Source organism: Schistocerca nitens, chromosome 7 (genome assembly GCF_023898315.1).
Source record: "Schistocerca nitens isolate TAMUIC-IGC-003100 chromosome 7, iqSchNite1.1, whole genome shotgun sequence".
NCBI classification, from domain to species: Eukaryota; Metazoa; Arthropoda; class Insecta; order Orthoptera; family Acrididae; genus Schistocerca; species Schistocerca nitens.
In genome coordinates, this window is record NC_064620.1 from 259,994,184 (window position 1) to 260,018,087 (window position 23,904).

At 42.6% G+C, this 23,904-nt stretch overlaps 1 protein-coding gene across 1 annotated transcript in view; it reads left to right on the top strand.

The window, feature by feature from the left end:
• The first annotated feature begins 10,853 nt into the window (after positions 1–10,853).
• The window catches only part of LOC126195565 (protein artichoke), a 209,601-nt gene continuing 196,550 nt past the window's right edge, over positions 10,854–23,904 (top strand). The window contains exons 1-2 of the mRNA XM_049934189.1: positions 10,854–10,997; positions 11,031–11,195. Of these exons, the coding sequence (XP_049790146.1) occupies positions 10,854–10,997; positions 11,031–11,195 (309 nt within the window). The remainder of the gene's footprint in view (positions 10,998–11,030; positions 11,196–23,904) is intronic.

The following is a 23,904-nucleotide window of genomic DNA, read 5'->3' on the forward strand; positions in this document are numbered from 1 at the left end:
TTTTAATTTATAACTGTTACCATAATATCCTTCCTCTCTTATTAATTCTTATAAATGACAAACAGGTATTAATCTTTCAAAGCAAATGAAGCACTGTACTTTCTTGCTACGTCACTTCGTAGTAATGTTTAGACACTAGGGTTGGTGCCTTTCAGCAGTATAATGGATATCAGGCGACGCCAGCAAGAATCTATCTTAGAGAGCAAATGGGGGTAATAAGTCGTATCAGTCGTACACACGTAGCGTAAGACACCAGGCACGACAACAGGGACATCATTGTCTCAGCAGGCCTATATCAATTTTTATGCCTCGTCTTCGTCGCTCGTTTCTGCAGAAATTGTTATTAACACAGCACAGATCGCTTTTCAGATATTCCATGGTAGCGCATTATTCCAAACCAATGCAAATCACGAATAAAAATTACTACCTTTTAAAATAAGATTTGTTTAAAAACGAAAAATTTTGTCAATTCTGCTTTGGATAACGGATATTTCGTTTTTTTTTTCACTCGGTTATCAGTAAAATAAAAAACACTTGTTATAACCGAGACCAAACAAATACCGAAAAAACCCTGTTATTCAGAACTATATTACCGGTATCGGTTTTAACCGATACGTTTTTCCCATCCCGACAGTGTCTATCTATTTTTCTGAGCACTTCAAAATCCTAGAATCACGAAAGCGTGTTTAACACGTTATCTAGGTCGACCAGTCTTAAGTCAGTCTGAAAACGTAAGCAAGTAGCAGGTTTAAAAATGGACCAAAATTCTATCTCTGTGGGATGCAATAGCGATTAATGTTGACTGCCTGCTCTCTCTCTCTCTCTCCCTCTCCCTCCCCCCCCCCCCCCCCCCTCTCTCTCTCTCTCTCTCTCTCTATCTCTCACACACACATTTTCTGCTGTGAGGCGTATAATTGAGGTTGGAACAGCACGCAAAGCTGCACCGGGTGTATTGCTCGTCTGCACATTATCTGGCTGCCGCCCGCGCCGCCGACTTGACACCGGCCTCAGAGCGGCAAAGACGAGGCAACAGGGGCGCCTGTTTGCCGCGTCCTCAATGCCGGCAGCTAATTACGTTACGGAAGCGTGGCAGCTCTGACTGGGGCGTGCGCCCGATGACGCACGCGGCCAATTGTCTCCGCCTGGTGACGCCCTATGCGCCGCCAGCCGCGCTACAATGCCGCTGCGCGCCCGTCCTTCCTCTCCGCAGGCCACGTCTGCTGAAACGGCCCAGCCGACGACAGCGTTTGCCTCGTTGCGAGCTGGAACTCATGCCGGTTTACAGAAACACACTTCCCTTACACACGCACATCTCACTTTTTTTCCTCGTAAACTTAAAAGTTATCGACGTCAAACTGGAAGAGGTCTGAGAATGCCTTGTAAATTTGATAAACAACACACTTCGCACACTCAGTCCCATTTAACAGCTGTGTTTGCTATAGCACGACGCATTTATGCAGCATGTATTAACCTCTCATACGCCGGCTTCATCGGACTTGGAAACATTCGTTAGTTTCAAGAAGGGAACATATCCCAGTTTGGAGACCGTTCACCCTCAGCGTAGGTGGTCGTATCTGCTGTTCAGTTGCTTAAAACCTCGTTTTTGCAGTGTTTCGGAGTGCTGTTTGGTGATCAATGTTGTACGTCTGAGTTTAGATAATCTTCATTAAAGGTAAATAAATAATAGTTATCGATATAGTGTCTATTGTAGATATTTTAAAAGCCTGTTAGTTTGACGTATCTAATGTGATGTCGTGCTTTTTGTTATAGGCTTACGTTTCATCATGAATTATGTTGCATGCTATTGTTGAAAATAAACAATATGGATACTGAGACTAAATTTTGGGACGGCGACAAGGAAAATTAGAGGCCTAGGCAGAATGTAAACACCACAACAATAAACTGATTTGATTCAATTCTCAATGACGACAGGATTCGATGTTACTCAAATCTCTGTTTAAAGTACCCTGGATTACAAGAAGCGGTGGCCTGAATTCCGCAAAAAATTCACAGAGTTCCTAGAAAGCTTCTTATTTCAGATTTCCAAATGCAGGCAGCAAGAATACTTCTTACCTAAAGGTTTCTAACGGTAACTGTGTTGATTGATGGTGTAGTGAAAAACACTTACTTGCTGCAAAAGAACAATTTAGGTGTGCCCCGCATTCCAACAGAAATGACGTACAATAGAAAAATTCCAATACAAGACAAGAAGCTCCAGGACGCACGCGAGAGAGTTACATACATCCCATATGAGTACAGACCATTTTATGAGGAACTTTGATGTGACCAACAACAGGTACTGCAGAGGACGGAGAAAGTGAAGGACGGTAGTGATCTTCAGAGTAAATACCATAGATAATACTTTCAAAACGGGTGAAAAGTATAGCCATTTCCTGTATGAGTCGTATTACGAATATTTGTGAAAAATGTAACTATTTAGGGTGTAATAAAAAGTTTTAATGCCTAATTAATAATAACTTTGAAGAAGGAACATATCCTCGGATTTTAACATCGTGATTCCTCCTTCAGGACAACCGATCTTTTAAAGTTACTGAGATAGCGGGTAGCGTAAAGAATCTCACACAACAGTCTGGTTAAGAAAAACATTAAGAAATGAGAACGGTAAAAAGTTTATGTGTTTCATTACAAAAGAAAGTTTTTGACTCGTTTCATTCTTAAAACTACCGATTCAATTATTATGATGACATTAGTTCCACAAACATGTTCTGTCATTACCTTATTTTTTAGAATATTAGGTTCTGTCGGACCTTATTTACATTATTGCATACCTTATCATCTGCAACTAATTTCTGTCATTATGAATCCGATTGGCGAGTTGAGAAATCATTTTTACCTATAAATGTAATATTGTTATAAAACATAATTTACTTCAGTATTTCGTGACTCCCCACAGCGGTTTTTGTAGGATCTATCTTCATCTTCATACTCATCTGTTGTGGAAACACCACAAACAAGGCAGATTTTTGAAGGAAATATTGTGACGATTTTCACTCTTTTGAACTTCACAAATCTCATTGTTTGTTTCTGTTCAGTGTTCGGTCTTCGTTGAGGTTCTTCTGTTTTTGTACTAGGTCTGGCAACTAATTTGAGCTTTACTTATTTTCTGTCTCTCGCTCCTTTGTGTGTGCGTGCATGTGTTTGTATTTTCATTATTTCGTCTGTTTCTATTGCTTGTATAATTCTTTAAAATTGTTAAATGGTGAACCATTGTAATGTAGGTTATAATGTGTTTTCCAACTGTTATCGCTTTCTGTGCATCAAAGGTTTCTTCTATATCAGCTGTTTGGTATAGCCAGTGGTTGCATTTCAGTGTATTTAAATCAGTGTCTACTTTAGTTATGCGATCAGAAAATGTACTCTGGGGCAATTAATTTTTGGGGCTCTTAGTTCTTTGCGTAATAGGTGTTACTGAAATCCAGTAACTTTGTATGCAGACTCGGATGCTCATGGATTAGAGCTTCAGAACCAAATTAAGATTAATTAATCACTATTATGTATCACTCCGTACACCACAGGTGCAATGTTTGTTGTTGCTGTCGTCGCTGTTGTTGCGTGTGCTAGTGAGAGTAGGTGGTGAAGTTCTGTCGAGCAATTTGCTTCTCAATCTGCAACTGTTGCATTTTGTGTAACATATACTCAATGAAATAGCCTCTCATTTGAATATAGAGCATTAAACAATAAAATTTCTTAGACTTCCGCAGATCAGCGATTATTATAGAGTCAAACATGTTTGTAAAATTATAAGCTATTCAGCTTTAACAAAGATGCTATTATATTCGCGTTACACAGAATGTAATTTAACTTGCAGTACAGATATCACATTAAAGTATTTCATATGTTGATATTCACCTATTTTTTATCAATAAAAAGCTCAAGAAACGCACTGGTATTTATTATGTTACTTAAAAACGAATTCTAATGAGGAAATTCTTTTACTACTGAAGTCGCATAGTTGCCTTCAGTTTTGTTGTTTGGAAACATAATCCAATATTTCCTGGTACGTACGAAAATTTCTAGTTCTTAATACAAATTTAACACCTCACTCGTGTGGATGGTCCAGTAGTTGCTGTAAAATTACGTAATTTACTTCAGTTACGTCTATGCAGCTACGAAATGTGTTTATTTCACTATACGTGTTTCACAGATTACTAAAGGCATTTTAAATCAACGAAACGAAACACGTATGGTAAAATAAATACCAGTACGCATTGTTAGTTGACACAAACATGGATTTGAAGTGTTTGAAGGAAACATAGGACATCCATTGTCCATTTTATGTAATACTAGTGAACTCGGAATCGCTCCGCAATTGCTAAATATATACGGGAAAGCGATATACGTCCTGATCTCCTTCTATCTCCTCTCCCCTCTCTTCATCCTATCGTCCTTCCTCTCTCTGTCCATCTTGTTCTTCCCTCTATCTACGTCCATTTCTTTCCCCTTCCCTCTCTGTCCATCTCATCTTCCCCAGCTCGCTGACCTTGAGCTTTGTTCATTGTCACAACCAATGAAAACTTGATTGGAAGCTGGAGTAGCTTAAAATAAATGGGCAAACTGGTTGGGATTATAGGTATACATGGTATCAGAGATCTCTCCTGCTGCTGCAAACAGGTAGGATTACAAAGTTTCGGACGATATATGTTCCGCAGTAGTTTCTAATGATAAGGAACTTTCATTCGTCAGCGCCATCTACCGTGGCAACGATGGAGTTACGGACCCATGTTCATAGAACCTTTCCTCCTCCATTTCCTGTGAGGAGATCTCATTTACGGCAGCCCTGACCGGACTTAACCGTTAACATTCAGATTTGTTGCGGCGTTCTCCTGATCTCTTACAACACTCGGTTTTACACACCGGAAGTCTCATACCTTACTTTCATGAAACAACGTTCCGAAGACCGACTTTAAGAAGGATATTGCCATCTGACGTACTCCACGCAGTAGTTAAAATTGATTCTCTCCAACTTTAAATGCACTTCGAAGATTTGATGGCCATTTCCATTCTACAACACACAGTTTCTACAGGTAATATTAATCGCAATTATCCCTACATCCACACATTCGTAAAAATATCAGAAACCAGTTTTAGTTCGATGACACAGTATTTGTTGAACTTCACTGTGCAAAAAGTGACACAGTCGTAATAGCTCATAACAGACAGTGTCGTGTAGAAAGTTTACAACATCATTAAAATGTACAATCAGTATGTTTAATGAAACAGTCAAATTTAGATATTACATGTTTACTACCGCTCCTGAAATTTGAAGATGCATAGATGTTACGCAGTTACTTGTGAGTGATACAAATACCTAAAGCGGTAGTTACACGAGTCCAGAATTTCGCGGATATGTTAACATCACGACTGGACCCCATATGCTTAGACGTGAACCCCGATATTGACTTTACACGATTTCTCACCGGTCGCGGACTGGCAGTTGTGGACTGTGGTTGGCTACTTAAAGACTGGCGTATAGGTATTTGATAATTTCGCAAACTAATTATTGTTTTGAAAGTCGCCTATATTAGATTTTGTTGGTTTGAATGCACTGTAGGGCTTACCCTGTTATCTGGTTTATGGAAAATTTTAAAATTATAAATATATAAATATGAGGATGGCATCCATCTTGAAAGTAATTTTACATTGTGGTAAATTATCAAAAATTTTAATTATCGGCTTAGTTGTTTGGTGAGGAATGACATCTGACTAGGAAAAAAATTAGAGGAACAAATGTACAGTATCGAAGTTCGGAATCCAACAAGCTTTAGGCAGAATCTGCCGTGGAAAGTCCAAAAAAATTAATCGTTAATTATTTCACGTAAAATGTAATATGCTGTTGCAAAGTGAGGTTCCCAGTCTTCATAATGGTATATGTAATATTATCAAAATACGCATATTAACTCAAAATGTTTTCCTGTTATGTGCTGTCGTAGAATTTTCAATTAGACACAAATTTTAATTAACGCTGTTCAATGCAAACTATGTATCTCATTGGAATCAGTAAATCGAACTTAATCGCTTGAATAGTAAGTTTAACTTTACCTAAATATTATTTTTACATATCCACCAGCACAGTACATTTCTTGTGGGTTACTATCTTGAAAATATAACGAATAATCAGAAAAAAATGTGAAACTTCCTGTTAGATGAAAACTGTGTGCCGGACCGAGACTCGAATTCGTTACTAGGAAGTTTCATTTTAGTGCACACACCACTGCAGAGTGAAAATATCATTCTAGAAAAAAATGAGTTATTAGTGGCAGGAGAAGACGTATCATATGTAGAGATTTATAGCGTCCATACGTATTTAGCAGACAAAATAATTGATATTATAATTGCCTATCCTATCTGGTGGTACTCGGCAAACAGTTATTGTAGTAGGTAATTTCTGAAATGAATTACAAGGCTGCAGTTTCCCTTCTCTCACTTTATTAGTCTGAACGTATATTGCCTCTAGCCACTGCATTTCCATAAAAACAGAAATACTTAGTGTACTATAAATTGTCGGAAAAAGCTTCCCGTTACTTGGCATTTAAATTATTTCTCTCGTATGATACGCAATTCAAGGACCGAAGGAACGCAATGAAGACGCAGTCTGCCCATATAGTGTTAGCCGGCCGGAGTGGCCGAGCGGTTATAGGCGCTTCAGTCTGGAACCGCGCGACCACTACGGTCGCAGGTTCGAATCCTGCCTCGGGCACGAATGTGTGTGATGTCCTTAGGTTAGTTAGGTTTAAGTAGTTCTAAGTTCTAGGGGGTTGATGACCGCAGATGTTAAGTCCTATAGTGCTCAGAGCCATTTGAACCATATAGTGTTAACTTCCCCATACCTTATTTCTATATAAAAACACGTTCCTTTGAAATAAGTAACTAACGTAAGCTAGCTAGGACACAACTGAGGATTTAAGTTGGCGGCACTGACTTTTATAATATTTTTCAGCAACCAGTGACTCATGTCGCCCTTGTGAGGCCAACTGAGGAGCTACTTGATTGAGAAGCAGCGGCTCCGGCCTCGTAAACTGGCATATGGCCGGAAGAGAGGTGTACTGACCACATGCCTCTCCATATACGCATCCAGTGACGCCTGTGGGCTGAAGATGACATGGCAGCCGGTCGGTACCGAATAGGCTTCGTGTCCTGTTGAGGTGGAGTTTAGTTTTAGTGAGTGAAGCCAGAAGACGACTGTGTTTCATATATAGCGTTTCAGGCGGCTATGCAACGCAAAGTTATCGATGACTAAGGTTAAATGCAACTCGAATTAAAGGCATTTCTCTACAATATATTATAGTTTACATCTTGCTAGCTCTCATTGCCTGTGGGGATGACAACTGAAAAGCAAGACAGACTAAAACATAAGCTCCATTAGCAGTGACTTCAGTATAGTCGTAATTCCTTGTGAGGTAACGGGCGAGTTGTGGCGCCCTGGACATATTATATGTTCGGAATTGGGGCGGCCGCACAAGACGCTCGTCAAAGCCGGGGCCGGCAGCAAACACGTGGTGGCAAACGCTAGCCGGACGAGAGGGGTAGCCCCAGCGCATGGTCCAGCCGTGTGGCTAGGAATTCCGCCGTGACGAGGACGGTTCTTTGTGTCGATGAAGAGACACGCCAGGAGTGCCAAAGATGGCGGACTTTGAGAGCCTTAATGGCGCAACATTTCACAGTTCGTATAGAAATTAATAGTAGCCAGATGAACCATGATACCTCAAAAATAAACATGTACACTACTATTATTTTCACGACGATTCTGACGGTGTAATCAGATTTTCAATATCTTTATTAGTTGAAAGTGTAGTATCGGACGGTAAATTATACAAGTAACACGCAGCAACGAATTTCCAAAATATAAACGCTTCATCCGATTCTGTTGATCGCCGTGTCTTTAGAAAGCTATTAGTGTAAACCTAAATTGGTATTAATTACAGGCATGTAACTTGAATAGTACATGAGTTATTGTAGGTCAAAGTGGCCGATTACTTTCGATCGCGTCAGGCCATAAGTACCCCACAGTTACACGAAAAAACGGTAGCAGCGTGTTTATAAATATATTAATTCATCCATGTCTTAGTTAATATCCGATATATGCCATTGGTGAAGAAATTGGAATAACGTTTACTGTGTGGTAGAAAGCACAGAGACATTAGGCTCCTGGCCCCCCTTTGGCTTCTTTTATTTTGATATATGATTATTTAATTATTTATTTAATAATGTGTGTTAGAGCGTGTTTATGGTCCAACCGTAGGAGTACTTATTTAATTTTAAATAATTTAAATGTAACTCCAGTATTTCGTATGTGTTTAAATATGTTTGTGAGTGGACATTAGATTGAAGACATGGCGCGAGCGCTCTAGCCAATCACAGCGCTCGTGAATGGAGAGACTGGATGGTAGCGAGTTCCGGCACGGAACACGGGAGTGAGTGCTGGGCGTGGACGGTACAGCGCGACATACGGTCGCGACAGACTTGGAGAGTGTGGAGCGGTTTTGCGCGTGGTCCCGGGAGATAGAAATACTTTGGAGTGCCGGCTTGTGCACTTGTCAGATTTCCGTGGCTTCTATGGTGAAGACGTAGTGTGCATTTAGAAGTAAATATCTCGAGAGTTGTGTTGTTATTCATAACTAATTACGTGCGGTAGGAATATATTGTTTCCCTGTTGTTGTTGTTGTTGTTGTGGTCTTCAGTCCTGAGACTGTTTTGATGCAACTCTCCATGCTACTCTATCCTGTGCAAGTTCTTCATCTCCCAGTACCTACTGCAACCTACATCCTTCTGAATCTGCTTGGTGTATTCATCTCTTGGTCTCCCTCTACGATTTTTACCCTCTACGCTGCCCTCCAACACTAAATTGGTGATCCCTTGATGCCTCAGAACATGTCCTACCAACCGATCCCTTCTTCTAGTCAAGTTGTGCCACAAACTCCTCTTCTCCCCAATCCTATTCAACACCTCCTCCCGGCCGTTGGTGACCGAGCGGTTCTAGGCGCTTCAGTCTGGAACCGCGCGACCGCTACGGTCGCAGGTTCGAATCCTGCCTCGGGCATGGATGTTTGTGATGTCCTTAGGTTAGTTACGTTTAAGTAGTTCTAAGTTCTAGGGGACGGATGACCTTAGATGTTAAGTCCCATAGTGCTCAGAGCCATTTGAACCCTTTTGAACACCTCCTCATTAGTTATGAGAGATCTATCCATCTAATCTTCAGCGTTCTTCTGTAGCACCACATTTCGAAAGCTTCTATTCTCTTCTTGTCTAAACTATTTATCGTCCATGTTTCACTTCCATACATGGCTACAATCCATACAAATACTTTCAGAAACGACTTCCAGACACTTAAAATTAATACTCGATGTTAACAAATTTCTCTTCTTCAGAAACGCTTTCCTTGCCATTGCTAGTCTACATTTTATATCCTCTCTACTTCGACCACCGTCAGTTATTTTGCTCCCCAAATAGCAAAACTCCTCTACTACTTTAAGTGTGTCATTTCCTAATCTAATACCCTCAGCATCACCCGACTTAATTCGACTACATTCCATTATCCTCGTTTTGCTTTTGTTGATGTTCATCTTATATCCTCCCTTCAAGACACTATCCATTCCGTTCAATTGTTCTTGCAAGTTGTTTGCTGTCTCTGACAGAATAACAATGTCATCGGCGAACCTCAAAGTTTTTATTTCTTCTCCATGGATTTTAATACCTACTCCGAATTTTTCTTTTGTTTCCTTCACTGCTTGCTCAGTATACCGATTGAATAACATCGGGGAGAGGCTACAACCCTGTCTAGCTCCCTTCCCAATCACTGCTTCCCTTTCATGCCCCTCGACTCTTACAACTGCCTTCTGGTTTCTGTACAAATTGTAAATAGCCTTTTGCTTCCTGTATTTTACCCCTGCCACCTTCAGAATTTGAAAGAGAGTACTCCAGTCAACATTGTCGAAAGCTTTCTCTAAGTCTACAAATGTTAGAAACGTAGGTTTGCCTTTTCTTAATCTAGCTTCCAAGATAAGTCGTAGGGTCAGTATTGCCTCACGTGTTCCAATATTTCTACGGAATCCAAACTGATCTTCCCCTAGGTTGGCTTCGACTAGTCTTTCCATTCGTCTGTAAAGAATTCGTGTTAGTATTTTGCAGCCGTGACTTATTAAACTGATAGTTCGGTAATTTTCACACCTGTCAACACCTGCTTTCTTTGGGATTGGAATTATTATATTCTTCTTGAAGTCTGAGGGTATTTCGCCTGTCTCATACACCTTGCTCACCAGATGGTAGAGTTTTGTCAGGACTGGCTCTCCCAAGGCCGTCAGTAGTTCCAGTGGAATGTTGTCTACTCCCGGGGCCTTGTTTCGACTCCCTGTTATCCAACTTATATTTTATTTAATTGCTGGACCATCGACACCAATAAGTGGTTTACAGAAATATACCACATTCTCAAAAGTACTTCTGTTATCGTACTCATCATTTAAAGTCGTTAAGATAGTACCGGCAGATTTTATTTAATTGCAATCTTTGATTTATAAATTTATGTTACTTTCACAATTCGCAATTTCCGAGTGATAGAAACCTTAGACCATTCGATTCGTGTGTGTATTCTTATCGTATACTGTAGACGCAGCAGTATTCGGCCTGTAATGCGGCAACTACGTATCCCAGCCCCTAGACTACGAAACCAGCCAAAACCATTAATATTTCATCGCTGAGTCGGAGGGTACGTAGTTATTTTGGATGCCCACATCCTTTCACTCGGGAAATCCTATTTCTGACAACCGTGCCAAGATTGGAATATGGAACATATCCTTAGGACCGGCACCTGCAGAGGATGACCCGAGTGGCACTGTGCGATGTTACAGGCGGTGTCGGGGCCGGCAGCGCGGGATGGCGGCCGGCTGTGCGGCAGCGGCCGCGAGATGACGGGGGCGGCGGGCCGCCCGCTGGTGGCGCTGGCGCTGGCGCTGGCGCTGCTGTCCGCCGGCGGCGGGGGCGGCGCGGGGGCGGAGACGCCGCCGCCGCCGCTGTGCCCGCCCGCCGCCGCCACCTCCTCCTGCTCGTGCTACAACTTCGAGGACGGCCTTTACCTGGAGTGCCCGGCCGCCAACGCCACCTCGCTGCGCCACGTGCTCGCGCTCGTCGCCGCCCCCGTGCAGTCGCTCAACGTCTACGACCTCGACCGCTCCGTCTCCTCCGTGAGTGACCTCATTTTCCATTTGATATTAGTACCCCCTTACCATGTGTCAATGATCACTTTACATCTACAATTAAGCAATGCAACACCTTTTTTCTCCACCAATTTTGCTTGAAAATATGCAGAATATATTGTGGGACATCGAGGAATAATACCGCTTAACTCTCTATAGTTTCACGAAGGACCGATAGATTGCGATGCTATACGAAGCCTTCAAAATGGCTTCTGTACTGGAAGTGCGTACCAACCTTCGACCATAGGTACTAGTAGACTGGCCTTGCTGTGCAGAAGCTATAGGGCTGGTGTGGCTTCAACATAAACCACGTGACTGTTGGAGAAACGTGGCGGGATTTAAAATCAGCGGTCTGCCATCCTATGTTTGTATCGTATTTTACCCACATTTCTCAATTGACTGCCAAACGCTTCCAACAAAAATTAATTTTTTACTTGCGAAAAATTATGTCAGAACTACATTTGACGTGGATTTGTTGACAGTACCATTTATAAAATCTAACAAATACATCGAACGCCCCTCTGGTGGTCAGCGGGACGAAATTATTATAAACTATCAATTAAAGTAAAATGTCGATGAAATTCTTTTATACAGTAAGAGTGGGCTCGTGTCAAAACTTTACACATTGGATTCGCCGCGTTTTGAGCTCTAGTCACTTATAAAAGGAAATGGGATATTGGAATTATGTCAACTATAGGTGCCAAATTTCTCGACTTTAGGAGCAGGTCCATTTTAATCAATTTTAGGTGCACTTCAAAGGTTCAGTTCCTACTATTTTTACAAAATTGTAAACTATCAGTTTTAAAAAAATGATATTTTAGATGAAAGGTGAGACTTTGAAGTTTCAGAAAATAATTTTGGAGCCTACATTTATTTAATAGTATTAGAAGGTAGAAAAAAATTCTCTTCATGTGTCGACTACAGGTGCTCTTACGTTATTATAATCTCACTTGTATATACAAAAAGGCGCGTATGTGCAGTTGGCTTAAAGTTTTTCCGTTTCAGGGCCTGTATCCAAAGCTGCCTTCGGTTTTCATCCTTAGGCAACCTATGAGACGAGAAACTGTTATACTTCTGTAACCGAATTATCACAGAAACTTTCCAAAATGTAATATGAGTGTGACTTTAGAGGCATCACTTTCAACACTTTAATTTGCATGATACTTATTTCAAGTGTAAAAACATCTAAAAGTCACTTCAGCAGATTTCAATAAACGCATCTGCACTATCATAGAAACGCTTACACGTGAAATGTAATGCCATTTATCCCGACAAAACGCTGAGTACAGCCATAAGCGAAACACGATACAACCATGTTTTGCCAACATTCACGTGACTTTAGCTCAGAGATGTTGGAGCTACGAAAATGACGTCAGGGCCAGTCTATTATATTTATGGTCGAAGGTACCAACCAGAAAGCTGTCATTGAATTTCTTTTGACGGCAAACAAGAGAATTGCAGATATTTATGGACCCTTGCAGGATTTCTACAGAGTCCTGGCAATGAGCAAAAGGAAGATCAGCCGCAGGGCGTGTTATGATGACGACGAACGAGTCGTCGCCAATGTGAATGACATGTGGCCAATGCTAAATAGTAACATACAAATCTCTTCTTTGCATATACAGCAGGTTTTTCAGTGAAGTCGATAAGGAGCTGGCTGCATGGTCTGGGTCTACAACGACTAAAATAATTAGATGTTTTTGTTAAAAATAATAGGTTGTACTGTAATCAGGAGGAATATAATTTGCAAACGAAGAGCTATAGAAGCATCACATAGGCCATACATTAAATAAGCGCCTTGTTAGAGGTTGCTTCCTATCAGCTGAAGGTTATACTACTTTCCTACTTGTCCCGAGCAAGAGTGGTCGAGCGCTTGCTAGAGACTTGTACAAGCCGCGGAGCGGCGCTAGTCGCGACTTGTGGGTCCAGCGATAATAGTACGGACCGCGGTCGATAACTGCAAAACCTAACAAGTATGGTATCGAACGTTGATACCACAGGGCGAGGCGCCTGTCATAATCGCAGCAATTTGCGAGCAAACCTGTCCGATTTCACGCGTGCCGGCCCACAATTTTGGAACGTGCGGGCACTCTCATTCGAGGTGATCAAGGGAACACTATCGCCACAGTCCAAAAGTTTACTTTTCTGTTGGTGACACACTTCTACACCAGTTGAAATACTCAAAGGTTTGCGCCCTCCGGCTTCTCGTCACCTAACAGAATACCATAAAGAGCAACGGAGGACCATCTGCGAGAAATTTCTTAAGGCTGATCGTGACATTTTTTACCGAACATAATCATTGGCGATGAAACAGGCATTCATGTCTTCAAACCGGAATCAAAACGGCAGTCTGTGCTGTGGAGCAACGGCACACCAGGTCTCCTCCGAAAAAAAAGTTCAAAGCCGCGCCCTCAACCGGTAAAGTCAATGCCATCGTCTCCTCAGCTCTGAAGGGGCTATCCTGTTTGAAGCCCTTCCTCACAGTGTAAGGATCAACTCTGAAGTTTATGGTGTTACCTTCAGAAAAGTGAAGAAACGGCTTCAGCGTGTTCCTCGCCAGAAAACTGCAAACGAATTTCCTACTCCGTGGTAATTCCTGGCCTTACACAAGTCTGCGCAAACGAGAGGAGCTCACAAAACTTCATTGGACTGTTCTTCCTCATTCACGCTACAGTCTGGACTTGGCATGTTCCGACTTCCATCTGTTTGGTGCAATCAAGGATGCACTCCGCGAGAAGCGTATGTGGATGATAGAAAGGTTATTAATGCAGCAGACGTAGGCTACGACGTCGACGTGTAGAGTGCTATGGTGCGGGTATAAGGCGTAAGGCCGTCCCATCGAACAGCGAGAATAGTGTTTTCCAGCCAAGAGATTGGGGAATACACTGTAGAGCCAAATAAAACAAGCACACCTGCCTAATATCTTGTAGGGCTAGAATTTTGATAACTATGTATATGAACTCGACTAATGTCTGAAGTATTACTGGAGGAAATTGACACCATTAATCCTGCAGAGCTGTCCATAAATTCGTAAGAGTATGAGTGGGTGGAGATCTCTTCTGAACAACACATTGCAAGGCGTCCTAGATATAATCAAAAGTGTTCATGTCTTGGCAGTTCGGTGGCCAGCGGAAGTGTTTAAACTAAGAAGAGTGTTCCTGAAGCTACTCTGTAGCAATAATGGACTTGTGAGCTGTCGCATTATCCTGCTGGAATTGCCCAAGTTTGTCGGAATGCACAATAGACATGAATGGATGCAGGTGAACAGACAGGATGCTTACGTACTAGTCACCTGTTATAATCGTATGTATCAGGGGTCCAATATCACTCCAACTGCACACGCCTCACACCATTACAGAACCTCTACAAGCTAGAAGAGTCCTCCTGACGTGCAGGATCCACAGATTCATGAGGTTTCCTCCATACCCGTACTCGTCCATCCACTCGATACAATATGAAAAGGTACTAGTCTGACCAACATGTTTCCAGTAATAAACAGTGCAATGAGGGTGTTTAAGGGCCCAGGTGAGGCAATGAAGCTTTGTGTCGTGCAGTTATCAAGGGTACACGAGTGGCGTTCGGCTCCGAAAGCCCTTATCGATGATGTTTCGTTGAATTATTCGCACACTCACACTTGTTGATGGCCCAGCTATTTGTGGAAGAGTTGCACTTCCGTTATGTTGAATGATTCTCTTCAGTCAACGATGATACCGTTCATTCAGGGCCTTTTACCGGCCGCAGCCGTGTCGGAGATTTGATGTTTTGCCGGATTCCTGATATTCACGGTACAGTCGTGAAATGGTCGTACGGGAAAATCCCGACTCCATCGCTACCTCGGAGATGCTGTCACATCGCTCGTGCGCCGACTGTAACACATTGTTCAAACTCACTAGAATTTTGATAACCCGTCATTGTCGCTGCAGTAAACGATCTAATAACTGTGCCAGATGCTTGTCTTATATAGGCGTTGCTGACCGTAGCACCGTATTCTACCTGTTTACATATCTCTGTATTTGAATACGCATGGCTGTATCAGTTTCTTTGGCGCTTCGTGCAGTATGGTGTACTGAAATACTGAATAAAATCAAACTGCTTTCAGAAAAAAATGTGTTGCACAATTTATTGAATGCGCCTCGTAATCTAATGTATCTTAATGTGTGTGTCCGAGGATACTACGGTTTTCCTCCCTTTCCTCTTCCACTAAAGATGAACTTTCTCACGAGATCTAATTTCTCTTATTGTCTCGTCCTGGTCATTTCGGGAGATGCATTTCGGAAGAAGTGATACGTTGCTCGAGTCTTTTTTGGATCATTGGCTATCGGAATAATTTCTACAATATATGTGCAGGGCTTCTCTTAATGCATCTACTGCAGAAGTGTGTTGAGCATCTCAGTTACATTCTCGTGCATACTGAATTATCCGCTGACAAAGCTCGCCCCTCCTCGCTATATCATCTCCATGTCTTTCATTAATCCGTGATAATGATCCCCGACTTATGGAATACTGAAGAAGTGATCGAAATGCTGTTTTGTAAGCCTTTATCGAACATGCTTTGCAGTTAACTGGCGTCTTTTAAAACCCCGCCTTATGTAGAGTACGATGTATCTATTTATCCAGAAAAGTTTTCACACCTATGTACCATCTCCTGTGGGTCTCGATTTATTTCTGTAAAATATCATGCGAAATTCATGGCTCTTTTTTTTAACCTTAGGCCTAAAAAATTATCACATTTGCATTTTGTTTAATTTCTTTCGATTGCGCTAGTAGAATTGTGCTACTCGGGATAACTGAATTTTACAAGTCGAATTTTTTTGTGCTTTGATACCGTTTTGACAGCATGTCGCCTGCAAAGTAATCGGGAAGAAATCTGCTTACTTTTTAAATAGTTTTTCCAAAACAGTGTTGTCAATGTCGTTCTTCCATCTTCTACCAAATCGAGTAGAAAATCCATTGAGACACAGAACTTGACCGAAAATGTAAGTTCAGTGACGTACACAAACACCACTCAAGAAAAAGTATTTTTTCACGACTACGTAATCCGTGCGAAACCTATTTGATATTTCGTGCACGTAGGAACACTCAAAGTATTTTAACCGCAAAATGAAGAATATCTAGTCCCATTTAGAAAGATTTTCCTAAGTACTGCATCCGTCTTCTACCGATCTTCAACACTTATTTCCTTTATATACAGTGCACCCCATATTGCTGGTGCCACCACATTTCCTTGTCAACTCATTATAAATATCAGATACGTCAAGTTAACTCACGGTTTAGGAAGAAACAGTTAAAAGAAAACTACAGGAAACTGTTGTGTACAGTCGTGGACAAAACGTGCGAGACCCCTCGCCGTTTCGTTATGCTGATCCGCACAGCTTTAAAGTCTCCTACACAGCATAACAGCCAAGGCGACGAAGTGCTACCAACATACTATGCACAGGTGTGAAACTGAAAAACTATCCGAACTTTGTCAGACTGTTTTCAATCATGTCTAAGACTATATTAATGCTGATTAGTGTGTTAAACACAACACGTAAATATAAGATATAAATGAAAGAAGAAACGCTAATTAGTATGAACTGTAGTAATGAAAATGAATTTCAGCTTATCGAGATAACATAACTGTTTTAGTAAGACAAAGTATCCCAGATCGTTACGAATTAGCAAAATATTATGCGCATTCGGCCGCGAAACAGTCTGTGTCAATGATCAGACCAGTCTTACGTTTTGTCCACGACTGTACATCTTCGCACACAATACATATGTTTTAGAATGGGGTCCGCCTTTAGCAAAACACAATTCTGTTTTTCATTGCGAACCTTTGTTTCACTGCATTATCAGTTGGCTTTTATTTTATGGCTATTGAAGGTAAATAATATTCTTCACTGTTTGTTTACATGTAAATATTAGTTTTTAAAATGGTAACTACAGATTCAAAAAGTAAAGAATACTCTTTATCTTCTACAGCCATAAAATAAAAGCCCACTGCTGATGCTGCAACTGCAATGAAACACGTTAGGGATAAAAACAAAATTGTCATCCATAAGCGTACGTATTGTTAAAGCAGACACAGAAAATAGAGCTTCAACCCCAAGATAATTGTTTGTACACAATGGTAAGGATAGGTGGGCTGCACAGTGGTACAGCACTTGTAGCAAAGCTGGACAGAAGCTGAAGTAATTGGCTCACAAGCTGAAACAACAAACAGAGGATTTACTTAACTTGTATTTCTCCAAGTGCACGAACACTCATTACAAATAGTGCTTCAAGAAATAGAGCTGAGCTATCAGTGTCAAAGAGCTAGAGGCTCTTTGTACTAGAGCACGAACGTTGGAGTCGGATCAATGAATAGGCGGCATCTGTGAAGCGTAACGTAGCGAAGTGGCTCCAAGCACAAATGGGCTGAGTGGCTGCAGCTTGACGGCTTATAGTGCGGCGGCTGAGTGCGCTCGTAGTCCAGAGCCGCTGGAGTCATGGCTCAGCATGCATGCAATATTGGGTCCGCTGAGTCCCGCACGAACGCTAGTGGCGTCAGACGGCAACTTGCAAGTCCCACGTGTTGTGCGGTGTCGATACATGTTATCACATCTCCCCCTCCCCACCTCCTCACAGTCGTCGCGTAGTGCAGATGAGCGAACGACGACAGATGGGAGGGCTGGATGCTGGTGGCTATCAAGAGTCGATCGTCGAAACTGTTTCCGAGCTTTCGTCTACAGACTGGCATATACCCTGAGCCCGCAAAGGAAAGCCACCCACAAAACTGGACGAGAGTGCGCAACCGCATTCAGAGACGGAGCAAACGAAGATGGAGGCATCTCGACGGTTGCAGAGGGACACGATGCTGCACTTGGGTCATCCGCTGGGAGGAGGGCTCCATCCACAGACAACGGTAGCTGTCGAGACGACGACGGCGACGACGACCACGTAACGGCGTCGACCTCCATCGGCTCTGGGACCGCCGTTGATGGCATGAGTACCGTGGGAGCCGGTTGCAGCAAAGGCTGATGCGTCCATGATGGTAGTGAATCTCAAAGCATTAACTCTGTGATAGGTGCACGCAATCCACTTGGATGAATTTAATTCTGGTGGCTTTGCATCAATCCTATCGGTCTGTGCAGGATAAACATAGAACATGCAAGAACACGTATAATGGTGCTTCGCTCCCAGTGCCTCTGTCCGCGATACAATCTGCAAAATACCGAATCGTTAATGTCTATCTGGGTCGAGCCATAGCGGGTGCAGCAACTGCAGCAAGGTGTGGTGGCGCCGTCTATGTAATACCTCCGCCGGAGATGGCTGTGAGTTATTGGAAAATAAGTATAATAACAGATCTCGCTTGCTCCTATGTGGGAGAGGCACGTGATTTGTACATCTGTTGCATAAATGTCAGTGCATAAAGTTCTGCTTCGCCACTGGATTGTGGGTGGAACGATGCGCTAGTGATGTGGTTGATCCCAGAGGCGGTGTAAAACTGTTTAGTCTCGATGGCTACAGACTGAGATCCGTTGTCAGTTACAATTACTTCAAGAAATTCCTCGATGCAAAAAATTGACGAAGCCTGGATTGTGGAAAGAGCCGTAGTAGAGTGTATAGGAACTACAAAGGCAAATTTGGTGAAAGCATCAGTGACGATGAGCCAAAGTGTATTCCAGTAAAGACCCACAAAATCCAAGTTCAAACGTTACTAAGATATTAAGGGTAGAACCGCTGAGGCAGAGCTGACGGTCAGCACAGGCTTGGCACTGAGAAGTCAACTGTTCTTTCTGAACACCCAGACTGGCCAGCTGCAGTGAGACATTGCGCCAGCTGCTTGGCACCAACGACGTCCCATTGACCGTCGTGTAGCGAACGAAGCACGTCAGGCTAAAGAGTACAGGGATCCACAACTCGTGACTGGCCATTATACCTGTGTGTGCGAGGCAAAATGATACCTTGATGAACTGCAAGGACGTGCCGTCCGCCAAAATATCGGGGAACCGTAGAAATACGGATCTGCTTGGCTGGACACGGCCCACTAGTGCGGATTGCAACAAAATCTGCAAATCAGGATTCACTGCTGCGGCCTCGTCAATTTTCCTGTTAGCAAGCGGAAAGCTATGCAAAGCATGTGCGTTTTGTTACTCAGTGTAACATCAGGAAGCAGAGGGCTTATCGAATGCGGCGTTTGGGCCAACAAGGAGGCGAGAAAGAGCACCTCCATTGGCATGCTTAGAAGTTGGCTGATATAGAATCTCACAATAGTAATTTTACAAAAGACGAGGGCACCGTTCAGCTTCTAGGTTGTGCGAGTTGGGACTGACTGAGAGGCTAAGCAAAGATTGCACAGATTTATGATCAGTCACCAAGTAAAATTTTCTTCCAAAAAAGTTCTTGTGAAATGTAAAGACACCATGGACAATGGCGGGAGCCTCCTTTTGAATCGGCAAATAATTACACAGAGTTTTGTTCAACAACTTCAAAGCAAACACAGTCGGCATATGAACAGAAAAAAATTTATCTGACAAAACAACACTCGTACCGCAAAAGGGAACACCCACCACCAAGACCCAAGATTTGGCTCGATCAAAAATGAACAAGGCATCGATCACTAGGGAAAAAATTTTTCTCTTTGTAGAAAGCAGACTGGCGTTCTTGCGACCAAACAATAGGAACTTTGTTCCTTCACAAGCGATTCAAGGGTGCTGCTATCTGAGTAGCGTTAATAATACACCGGACGTAATTCGTGAACTACGTTAACACAGACTGCATTCCCTCAGATTGCGTGGGGGTGTAAGGTCACGTATAACAAGCAAATATGATTGGAATGGGTCAACACCTTGTTGGGCGTGGAAGGTTATGGATAGCAAGCAAATTTGATTGCAATGGGTCAACACCTTGGCTATTAAAGGCGTGACCTAAGTACTCAAGCGAAGTCTGAAAAATACGTACTTGTCTCACTTACATTTGAGACCAGCAGCAGAAAACATCTGAAACAGAATGCGAAGCCTGCTGATGTGTTTTTGAGGATTGCGACCTGAGACGACAATGTCATGTAAATAATGCGAGCAAAAAGGAACTTTTTCTGGGAGCTGCTCAACAAAGAGCTGAAATACGGCGGGTGCGGAAGCACTGCCAAAAGACAATTTCAAAAATTCAAAGAGACCTAGATGACTGTTAATGACAAAAATCTCTTGCGACTGCTCATCCAGAGGAATCTGCAAGTAAGCTTCGCGCGAATCGATTTTGGAAAAGTAATGAATGGCACCCAATTTGTCCATCAGTTGTTCAGGGCTTGGCAAGGGATAACTATCAACGACTGTTTGAGGATTCACAGTTTTCTTGAAATTGGCGTGGAACTGGCTTCTTCCAGACACCTTCTTTAAAATAACGAAAGGATACGCCAACTGCCTGGCAGTAATGGGTGTTACGATCTCACTGTCTTGCAAAGCAGTAAGCTCCTGGGCTACCTGCTCTCGAAGAACCTGAGGGAGAGGACGAGCTGAAAAGAAAAGCGGCTGTGCGTTGTCCCTTACTATAAAAAAAAAATTGCTCACTTGGCCTAAGTCCTCAGGAAAAAAAGTTCCGAAATTCAGTACACAACTCAGTGACAATGTCCCAAGAATCAAAAGAAGAAACGGGGAATACATTGTCCTGAACGCTTAATGTAAATAAACCAAAAGAGTTTCGACCGAAATTATTAGCACTGTCTTCGGGAGAAATCTCTGTAAATATCACTGCCTTTGTAAAGTTTCGGGAAGTTGCTGGAAGGCTACCAGTGCTTAAGACAGTAATGTCTCGACTATTTACACTGTCAACGTATTGCGCAATGAGCACAGCTTAGACATGCCAAGCAATTCGTATGTGCTACGGTTGAATAAAGTCACTGAAGCTCGAGTGACAAACTGCAAACTAACTGATTGTTCATCTATAGTAAGAGGTACATGAAGTTCTTTGTCCTCGCGTACGACTGCAGATTAATTGGGAGCCTTTCTTAAGTAGTTGTTACACTGTTGTGCACTAACGACACTGTGATGCTTTGAAAACCCAATGCACAATGTTTGTGACTTACATTAGCAGAAGGAGAAGTATCACTCTTCTGTAAGCACACAGACTGTACATATCCCCTTTTGCCGCAGAAAAAGCAAGTCTATTCACGCAGGGGACAAGATCGGCGATCATGTTTCGTGTTACAGCGAGGGCACGATTTCACACGTAGTGCCGGACGCGAGACGTGTTTACGTGGGCGCTGTGGCTGTGGCCGGCGGGACCGCTGTTTGCCAGACCTGTTTGCCACGACAATTCACAGCAGAGACAGACGCTACCTCAGAACTGTGTCCTGCACTTTCGCACTAATCTTGATAGTCTAGAATCTGCAGGACCTGTTGCAAGGAAGGGTCCGGGTATTTACGAATAGGTTCCCGAGCTCGAGAGTCAGCTACATTGCGTGTGATGGCATCACGAATCATTGCATCACTGTAGTGTTTTCCACAGTCACATTTGAATTTACACTGTCTAATTAGGCCTTTCAATTCAGTCACCCACTGATGGTATGTCTCTTCCTTGTCCTTATGCAACCTAAGGAATTCATAACAACCAGCCACTACTTGTAGCCTGCTATCATAATATCAAAAAGAATCATTCTTTAAACAAATTCTAACTATTATGTTATTTGATAGACGTACGTGAACAACATACTGCTGGAAAGAGCGAACCGTCAAGTTTTGCATGGTTCCCGCTACGTAGCAGCAATGTGGGCCCACTTCAGTTGTAGTAAAAATGGTGTCGTGACAACAGAAAGCCTTTTGAGTTCTACGTTTCGTGCAGTGCGTGTCAGTAATAACTGTTCAGCGTGACTTCCGTACTAGTTATGGTGTTGATCCTCAAGCAGCACAAAACATTAGACGCTGGCATGAACAAATCAGAGCAACAAGTTGTTTGGGTAAAGGCAAATGGCTGGGCCGTCCCCAAGTGTCTGACACAGAATTGGGTTGATTTTAGGGGAGTAGAGCAATCTGCGATGTCATCGGTCTCATCGGATTCGGGAAGGTTGGGGAATTAATTCGGCAGTGCCCTTTTAAAGGACCCATCCCGGCATTTGCCTGAAGTGGTTTATGGAAATCACGGAAAACCTAAATCGGAATGGCCGGACACGGGATTAACCGTCGTCCTGCCGAATGCGAGTCCTGTGTGCTAACCACTGCGCCACCTCGCTCGTTGTTTCTGACATAGACGTCGAATGCATTCGTCATCCGCCATACCTTCAAAAGGAGTCCGCAGAAATCCGTTCACCGTGCAGCTCGACAGCTCAACATGCCCCCGATGTCCGTCTGGCGTGGGTTGCGTCGACGTTTACACATAAAATCATATTCAACTACTGCACTGTCTTCGTGAAGGTGACAAACAACATGTGAAGTTCTGTACTTTCGTTCTTGGCAAGATGGAGCATGACTTTTTCTTCCACTCTTAGTGTTTAGTGACGAGGCAACATTCCATTCAAATGGAAAGGTGAACCGTCATAATCTGAAAATATGGAGAACGGAACAACCACAAGAAGTTGTACAACATAAGAGGGACTCTCCATAATGTAATATCTTTTGTGCACTTTCGCAAAAGCTGTATGGTCGATTTTTCTTTGCCGAGAAAACTGTTACAGGTAGCATATATCTCGATATGCTTGAGAACTTTCTTTTCGCGAAGTTAGAGACTGATTCAGGTGACTTCATTTACCAACAGGATGGGACATCGCCAGACTGACATCTGGAAGTGCGGGAATTTTTAAATCAAAAGTCTACTGATTCTGCCATACATTACTGACCTCCAAGGTAACTGGACCTGACTGTATGTGATTATTACTTGTGGAGGTTTATAAGAGATTCTGTTTATGTGCCTCCGTTACCAATAACAATGAATGAACTGAGACATCACATAACAGCAGCTGTGGAGTCTGTAATTCAAGACATGTTCCCTAGAGTTTGGGAACACTTTGAATACCACTTTGACATATCACGTGCATCTCAAGGGAAAATACTAAACACCTATGAATAGGTATGAAAGAAACATTTTGAATTTTCCGTTCGTCAAAAAACAAAATTCATTGTATATGTTTATTAGTTCAGAAATATAGACGTGCCAAATAGAATGATTCTTTTTTATACATCCTTTACTTTGTAAGCGTCTACAGTAGGTCCTCATATTGTACCTGTTCAGAGCATGATGTGGGAAATAATCACGAACTCGTGGTCAGGAAATAAGATAGTTTGTCACTACCTTGTATGTGATGCTACACGATGTGCGCATCGAACTGTGTAGGTACTGCGTCCAGTCCCACTTTGCCTCGTAACACTCGCAAAATGGTGGCACATATGCAGGCGGTACAGCTGGTGGCGCTGCCATGGAATCCGGCGTCTTGTGCTGAATTCATCTTCTCAGTGATGAAGCGATTCATTACTTCAAGTAGGCCGGCCGCGGTGGCCTAGTGGTTCTAGGCACTTCAGTCCGGAACTGCGCCACTTCTACAGTCGCAGGTTCAAATCCTGCCTCGGGCATGGATGTGTGTGATGTCCTTAGGTTAGTTAGGTTTAAGTAGTTCTATGTTCTAGGGAACTGATGACCTCAGATGTTAAGTCCCATAGTGCTCAGAACCACTTCAAGTAGTAGCACCATTTGTTGACTGAAACAGAATTAATTGGGTTAAATCAGCTGCAGGGGGCGCATCAGACGA